Here is an 8522-nt window from a genome sequence, read left to right on the forward strand (position 1 = left end):
CTCCCCTGCATGCACGGAGCATGTGAGGGGGACTCCCCTGCATGCACAGAGGATGTGAAGGGACTCCCCTGCATGTGCAGAGCATGTGAGGGGGACTCCCCTGCATGCACAGAGGATGTGAGGGGGACTCCCCTGCATGCACAGAGCATGTGAGGGGGACTCCCCTGCATGTGCAAAACAGGTGAAAGGGGACTCCCCTGCATGCACATAGGATGTGAGGGGACTCCCCTGCATGTGCAGAGGATGTGAGGGGACTCCCCTGAATGCGTAGAGCAACTTTTGCTCTGCTGCCAGTGGATTCTGACAGAGAAGCAAGAGGAAGATGACCATAGTGATCAATGACTTCCTAGGCGGCTACTGGTTTTTTTTTGTTTGTTTTTAACCAGCCATGTTACAGACACTGTTCTGAAAAAAATATATATATATAATTTACCTTACGTATTTGTGTAAGTTACTGGTATGTATTTAATTAAAAGTTTAAAAATATACATTTCTGTGTAAGATAAGATAAAGATAGAACTTTATTGATCCTGCAGGAAATTGTTTAAATATCTCATGACACCAGGACACCCATAGTGCGGCCTACAGATGTACTTACTTTTATTTTTTATTTAGTGGGTGCAGCTTAAATGTGGGTGCGTTCAATAGTCCATAAATTACGGTAAACTCCTTCCAACTGTCTGTTTGGGTCATTTTCTTCAATAAACAAACGACCAAATATAATATTTTTGTCTTGTTTGTTTAACTTGGTTCTGTTTATCTGCTTTTAGGACTCGTGTGAAAATCTGATGATGTTTTAGCTCATATCGATGCAGAAACGTAGAAAATTCTAACGGCGTCACAAACGTTCAAGCGCCTCTGTATTTTAGCATCTTTAGAGGTATAAAGGTTTCAGCAGGCTATTTTTAAATGTTTATGTCATAAAGTGCCACAGACGTTCAGTTTGTCACCTGAAGAAGAAGTGAAGTCGTGTTACCTGCTGCCACAGGGGGCTGTGCTCCCAGCATGCAGTGCACACGTCTCCTGCAGCGAACACGTCGGGCTCCGACGTCCTCATGTGGTCGTCCACCTGCAGGCCGCCGTCGGAGGCCACCGCGAACTAAACCGACACGAAATAAAACACAGATCATGGCGACACGATTCACCTTCTCTGCTCACAAACGATTCTAAAGAACGATGAGACGTTCAACTGACGAGGATGTTAAACGGAGAAGGATCAGGGCCGCGGTGAAACATTTGTTAGATTTTCTTCAGAATAAGGGAGGGAAAATAAATCTGAGTTTTGACTTTAATCTTAGAACTTAGTGATTCTGAAATTAAATATGACTTTAGACAGTAATCTGAGATTAAAGTAAAAATCCCGAGTATTTAAAGTCAGAAACTTGAGGGGAAAAAAACACAATTTTGACTTTATTCTCAAAATTTGAGAAAAAAAAAAATCAAAAATCTGACTTTTTTCCTGAGAAAGTCTAATTTTAATTTAATCTAAAAAGAATCTGATAACAAAAAGAAAAATAGAGAAATCTGACTTTTTTAAATCAGAATTTTGATTTTAATTTCAGAATTCTGAGATTAATGTTACAAATATGAAAAACTAAATGTTTTTTTTTTTTTTTTTTTATTTACCATTGCCCTAATCCTCCTCGATGACAAAATGCTCCCAAAGCTTAACGGCACCAGAACCCATGGCGCTGGAATAAACGGTTTCTCACGTTGTTGCCGTGGAGAAATGGCTCTGTGTTGGGTACGACGCCGGTGGCGCTGACAACGAAATCACAGCCAAACGTCTTCCCGTTGGTGAGCTGGACGTAAACGGGCCAGGATCCGTCTGAGAAATAAAAAATTAATTAATAAACAAAGAATTAGAAAATAAAACTCCCTTCAGGAGAGACTTGTTACGGAACATTAGCATGTTTGTATAAAATGTGTTTCCAATGCTTTTTGGAAAATAAGCAAGAAAACATAAGTTATATTTTTGTTTTATTGAGTCTTTAAGGTTCAGTTTAGTTCTGGAAACAGGTTTGAGTTTATTAAACTTTTTAGTTTTATTCATAAAATGAAGGTGTCATCAGTGAAACATTGTTTTCTTTTCAAGAAAAACTGGGGGCCGGATGGAGACAGTCCAAGGGCCAGATTTGGCCCTCGGGCCACACGTTGCCCACGTCTGCCACGTTTAGAAAGAGGGGAAGAGTTCGATCAGGTTCTCACCACTCTCCGGGTTTAGTGTTTGCTGTGGGGAGCGGAGACGCTCCTCAAAGCTAAAGATCTGGTCCACTTCACACTGATACTCCACCGAGACCCTGCGGGACGCCTGAGGACGGACCGGAGAGGTGAGGACATCGTAACGAGGAAAACATCACAGACCTGTTGGACTTGTCGAGTTACTTGAACACCGTTCTCACCTGCTCTGCTCCTCGTAGCTCTACTCCCCGATGCCAGTCCGGACCAAGAGCGCTGCCGGGTTCTACAGAACCAGAACTCTGCCCACGGGACGATCCATCTGGGAACGATAGTTTTAATTAAAATCAGAGAAATGCAAATCATCTGCTGCCATCTAAAGTTAATCAAATCCATCAGGCGGTTCATGATATTTTGCTAGCAGGCAGACACAATGACATCATCGCTCCCCTTTCATGTGGGCAGGCAATAATGAACTGGACCAGAACCAAAACTGGTTTGAGTGAAGGAAAAAAAAAAATAAATCACCACACAGGAAATGTAAAACTGATGAGTCATCAAATGCACTTGTTGTTTCTTCTACCTGATAAGTATTTTGGCACAGTTCAGGTAAAAGTTTCTAAAGTTTAAAAAGTGCACTCGAGGGCAGAACGAAGCAGATTTCAAATTTACAAGCTGGTCCGTTTTCGTTTTCTGACAAGAACGACGTTTTAGTCAAATGAAAACGAGATGCCGACGCATCGTTTGAACACACGTCTGTGCCATTTCAGCTTGTTCTGCAGACGAAGGAAAGATTTTTGTCTCCTCAGTGGAGATCAGGACCTGCAGTGAAGGTCTGAGCCGCTCCGGGTGCTGGTTCCTCCGTGGTGTAGCGAGGTCTCCGACAAGGAACATCTGCCTTCATACGGACAGAAATTAGTCTCAACAACAATAAATGCATAAGAACACACTCACAAATGTATATACAGGTTTTTTTACTGCACAAATAGGAATGAAGACTTATTCTTCACGATCCAGTCACAAATGTAAATGCATGGATAGAATTAGGTCTGTCACGATAACAAATTTTGCTGGGCGATAAATTATCTCAGAAATTATTGCGATACACAATAACATTGTTTGAAATTTAATAATAATTAGTAATTATTGTTAAATTTATAAGTAAATATCAGTGATTTATTTTGAGTGTAGTACCTTTTTCAACCACAGGATGGCAGTATAGGACTGTTTGAATTGAAGGATGGCCTGTGGACTGTAATTATCTATCTGATCAAGACACTCAAAGGACTTTACAACAATCTGTGCCTCATTCGCCCATTCATACAGCTCTATACTAGATCTCTACAAAGCTAATTAAACAAATCATTCTAAATAGACTAATCAGAGCTTTATCACATTCACATCAGAGGCTATGAGAGGTTCAGTGTCTTACCCAGGGACACTTCAGCATGTCACTGCTGGTGGATTCAAACCCCCAACTCTTGCATTGGAGGACGACTGCTCTAACCACTCAGCCACAGCCCCCCCCCCAAGAAGCCCCTTGATGTGACATAGACTGTCTCTCGTTCCTGTTTTTCAGTTCTCAAAATGGCGGACGCTCGGTGTGGTTTGAGCATTTTTCACACAACGCTTTTAATTTAAAAAATCAGTAAACAAGTTCTCAGCTTCTTTTTGCAGAGAACCTTTTTACACGAAGGCACGGGTTTCAACCGTGAATTTTGGAGCTTCAACAACAACGAAACCAACTCTTCACAAACACCTCTATCCCCTTAAGATAATAACCACTATCCCTTTTAACAACATTTACTTGGATATTTGAAGGTAGTGTGTTTTTGTGAGCTTTATACATAAACAGTAAAATATAATCATCAAACAAGTCATATAATTTTAATATCTTCAGTTGATAAAACAATGTATTTGATGGATGGCTATAATCTTTTCTAGTGATAATTCTTACAGAATTAGGATCAGAGTTATGAGCTCTGCCGAGTGAGAAACAAGCCTGTTCCAAAAACACAGAAAGTCTGGTAAGGCCCAGATGTCCCAGCTTTTCACCAGCCTTGAACGCAGCATCACATTGATGAATCTGGAGCGTGAGCGGATTGATCCATTCACAGCAGACGATTCGCGCTCACTCCTTGTGATTTGAACGCTTAGCACGTTCAGTTTGAAACGTGCAAGTTTCCTACATTAATGCGTCTTTCAATCTCGTACACATACAAATGTACGCTTTTGTGAATGATTTTACGACCCGTTTATCTCCGTACCTTTGGTTTGTCAGCCTCGAGCGATGGGACGAGGAACTGCGCCGCTCCAGCGTCAAAGAAAGTGTTCCCGATGGCCTTGTCCTTCACCGCCCAGACCACCTCACAGCCCTCCACCTCATACCTGACAAAACGCTCGGTAATAAACGGTCTGAGTGGAAGAACTTCTGAACAGACAATGACTGCGGGCTAAAGCCTTCAAAATAAAACTGCAGACTCACACTAATTCTAAGGCGATCCCTCCATTTCCAACAACAACAATTCTCTTTGCTTTGGACAATCGCTTCTGAAACTCCTGAAACACAAAAAGAAAGACGTTTTGTTGGTCACAAACAAGAATTTCAAGTGACAGACAGGTGGATACATTGGTTTGTATGGTTTAAAAAAAAAAAAAAAGATGATATTCATTATTTGATGTCTAGTTTTTTACATATTGTAATACAATTTAACAATTTCTTGTTAATTCTGAGGTTTGGTGAAATGGTTTATACACATTTATCTGCATTTGTACATTGAGGGTTTGGAAAATCGATGAAGGAATGCAAACAATTCTGTTTAAAAAAGCCCACATCATACACCCTTCCTTTAACTTTAAGAAGATATACAATAAGTTATAAGATATAACAAATGCATGCCTAAAACCAAACAAACCTGGGCGCTGTCTGTGTCCCGGATCCCCAGCACGAAAGGGTTGTCCTGGGCCAGGAGCTTTGGTCTGGCCCCGCTGCACAAACACAGCTTCTCGTAACCAAAAACACGACCATCTAATGTTTCTACACACTGAGGGGTGAAACAAAACGACAGGAGACAACAATTAGATTTAAAACCAAGTTTTCTTATAATCTTACACTTGACTGCGCTGCAGCTACATGACCACTAGATGGCAGCAGCAGGCACACAACAAACAATGAATCACTTGTAATTTTGAGTAAACAGGAACAATATATGAATGAATTAAACACGGATCCTACATGTGAGTGTGCGTGAATGGATCTGACAGCGGAGTGGATGACAGTCAGGTTGGGAAACTTCTCCTCCAGGACGCTGGACGGTCTCTCCTCCACATCAAACTCTTCAATCGTTTTGGACACCTTCGAGTCAAAGGAGAATCAGGAAGTGCAATAAAAAGTCCAGAACAACCATTAAAGCATGTTTACCTGCTTATAGTTGGTCACTGTCTTAATGTGGAGACCTGCTGTAATCAGAGCTACGTCTGCCGAGGGGAACTCGGGCGACAACTGTCGATAAACACTTAAATTATCATCTATTTTTCAGATTCACTGAGATGAATGACTAGTTAGTCGTTTTATTTTCACCTGCTCCGCACATGTCACACCCGCAATGCCTCCTCCCACGATGATAAACTTGAACGTTTTCACTTTTTCACCTGCCATTACTTCCAAACGCAACGCTAATAATATAACAGCTAGCACTTAGCTTTAAATCGTGCTCAACGCATGACGTGCCTAAAAAGATAAATATTGTTTAGATTTTCTTTTTTTTTTTAATCAGACGTTTATTTAGTGAAATTTAGCACCTAACAAAACAATGGAACAACTACCAAAACACTTGTTTTTGTCAGCGCTAGCTTATTTTAGCGCTCATTGGAATCGATGTACGGTTACTTCCGTGTTTACAAGTAGCTACGGAAAGCGGCGAGAGACGTTTTTCAAAAGCGAAAAACTAAAATGCGCTTGGGTAAAACTTCTTCTTTTTATTTAACCTAAAACTTTATATATTGAAAAAAGATTGAAGTAGAGGGAGTTTACACGCGCAAGCCAGTGCTTGTTTGGATTTCAATATTTATTTACTCATCTATAGGTTATATTTTTAAGTACAAATAAACTTGCTTGTAAATCTTTTCTTGCCACTAAAGACAAGTGGTGCTTGTCTTTTAGCAAAATATCTAATGAACCTGTGAACAGAATTAAAAGAAACTCTCTGACAGTAATCAGTGGATGTATATCTGCAACCGTTTATTTTTTGGAGTCAACCTCCTTTCAAGATGGCTGCCATAGCTAAGCAAACTTACACAAAACACAAAAAACTAACTAATTCAGATTTGGTGTGGTAGTAGCTGAGAGTTATTCATAACACATAATCCTTGCATGACTTAATGCACAAAATCTTTGCCTAAAACTTTAGCATTACCTGTTGGTGAGTTATCTGTTAGCAAAATATCAAATGAACCACTGGGTGAACTTTAATGAAACCCTTGTGCAGCCAGTCCAAATAAAGATGGCTACCGCAGCCAATCAACATTAGGCAACACAAAAAGGATTTTAATTCAGTCAGTTTTACAGATATTCTACTAAAACTGCCCGAGACTGAGCATAAAGGTATTTTCAAGGTTTGATCACGATGAGGCCTTTAATTATAACAACTATAAACCCAGAAAACAGTGTAATTAACAAATAAATTGATATTAAAACATCTAAACTCTCGTTGCTGCTGATGTGTTTTATGTTTTCTGGGAGGCAACAATGTGTAATACAATTCATTTTGTGTGTGTTGCGTGAGAAGTACGTAACAAGATGACACCATTTAGTTGTTTTACCAGTAAAAGAGACACGGTAATAAGACCAGTATCTGCCCTTCTGTTTTTAAATAAATAACCTTTCGTGTCAGACGTTAATGCGATCATACGATCCCATCAGTCATAATCGCCGCTGTGATAAACAACTCAGCTGAGGCCGTTTGTGGCTTTCTGTGAAGTGATCGACAGATCTTGATCCCCGTCCTCTGCCCGAGTGTTTGCCGGATAATGGCTGCATTGTTTTGGGATTCATCAGCACTTGTTCTATTTGCGGAAAAAGCCTTTTTACGCGGGTGTTAACCATGCAGGGGGATACTGCTGTCAGACTCTGAGATGCTCGGGTCGCCGCTAATCAAACAGAGGTTGATGCCGTGCGTCACAGCCCCCCTCTTGATTTTCATTACCCTGAACGAGGAGGGCGACACATGTGGAATACAACGCTGCGTTGTGCCATTAAAAGTAATGTGGGTAAACAATGACTAATAACCACCGGGTGCTTTCGCTCTACACCACTTTAGTTTTATGATTAAATGAGACAAAAGTGGCCCTAAATGTTACAGTTGTGTCGAGATTTCATTACTGAAAGTTACAATTCATAAAAACTCTTGTTATGCGTATAAGTATATAGATTTTAAAACAATCTGCCAGTTTGTGCAGACACCAGCGGCTCTGCGGCTGCCAGCGTTCAAACCAATCAAAGGACAACCGTTCCTTGAAAACATGCCGGAGATTTAAACTAAGATCATCTTATTTTGAGAAAACACCAATTTGCCTTAGAGTACTGCGAGACGTCACGCTCAGAGTGCGCGTCTGAGCCACCGCCACGCCACATTTAAGATCAAAATCTGTAACGTTGTATGAATTATAGGAGTTTTTGTGTTTCAGTCAGCTGTAGCGACCATCTTGAACTGGATTGGCTCCAAAAGTTCGTCACTTGTAGACGTACACCTTCTGGTTCATTAAAACCTGTCCAGTAGTTTGTGAGATATTGTGCTAACAGACAGTTTTAAAGCCAATCATTAAGGGCAACATTTTACAAAGATACTGGACAATGTGTTGCTCAGTAAATGGTGTTGGGGATGTCTCTCTTACCAAACCTTAGCTTAAAATCGGTAAAATTCACTCAGTTACAGACAGTTTGGTGTTTCTAAGGTCAAGTCAGCCGTGGCAGCCATCTTGAACTGGTTTAACTCCAAGAGTTATTTGTCATGAAGAGAGACAGGAACATCGTACTGCTGAAGAAATGTCCAGCAGGGCATCCCATGGAGGAGACAGAACCAGCTGACCTCCCACAGTCAGAGGGCTCATTTGATCAAATCAGTGAGACACAACGCCACCCGTCTGCGGTCTGGGTGGTCAAGCGGAGGAGTTTGATGAGTGATGGAAAGACAATGGATGCCTCATCCTCAGTAATGAGGATGCTGCTCTGATCCGTCATGGTGAAGAAAGAGTTGAGTCGAAAGAGAAGCACTAGATTTACTGGTCTGTCTAGGTTCCAACACTCACCGGTGGTCATGAGGTTTGGATCATGGCGTAAAACAAAA

General features: G+C 41.0%; 1 protein-coding gene across 1 annotated transcript in view; it reads right to left on the minus strand.

Moving 5' to 3' along the window:
• pyroxd1 (pyridine nucleotide-disulphide oxidoreductase domain 1) overlaps positions 1-6097 on the minus strand; it is a 9652-nt gene extending 3555 nt beyond the window's left edge. Inside the window, exons 1-11 of the mRNA XM_037695609.1 lie at positions 5759-6097; positions 5600-5680; positions 5414-5533; positions 5094-5222; positions 4664-4737; positions 4446-4566; positions 3001-3076; positions 2403-2500; positions 2209-2311; positions 1713-1828; positions 977-1099 (exon numbers count right to left, since the gene is read on the minus strand). Of these exons, the coding sequence (XP_037551537.1) occupies positions 977-1099; positions 1713-1828; positions 2209-2311; positions 2403-2500; positions 3001-3076; positions 4446-4566; positions 4664-4737; positions 5094-5222; positions 5414-5533; positions 5600-5680; positions 5759-5836 (1119 nt within the window). The 5' untranslated portion in view covers positions 5837-6097. The remainder of the gene's footprint in view (positions 1-976; positions 1100-1712; positions 1829-2208; positions 2312-2402; positions 2501-3000; positions 3077-4445; positions 4567-4663; positions 4738-5093; positions 5223-5413; positions 5534-5599; positions 5681-5758) is intronic.
• Positions 6098-8522: the final 2425 nt, after the last annotated feature.

The sequence above is a fragment of the Nematolebias whitei genome, chromosome 22 (assembly GCF_014905685.2).
Source record: "Nematolebias whitei isolate Nwh7 chromosome 22, NemWhi1, whole genome shotgun sequence".
Classification (NCBI taxonomy): domain Eukaryota; kingdom Metazoa; phylum Chordata; class Actinopteri; order Cyprinodontiformes; family Rivulidae; genus Nematolebias; species Nematolebias whitei.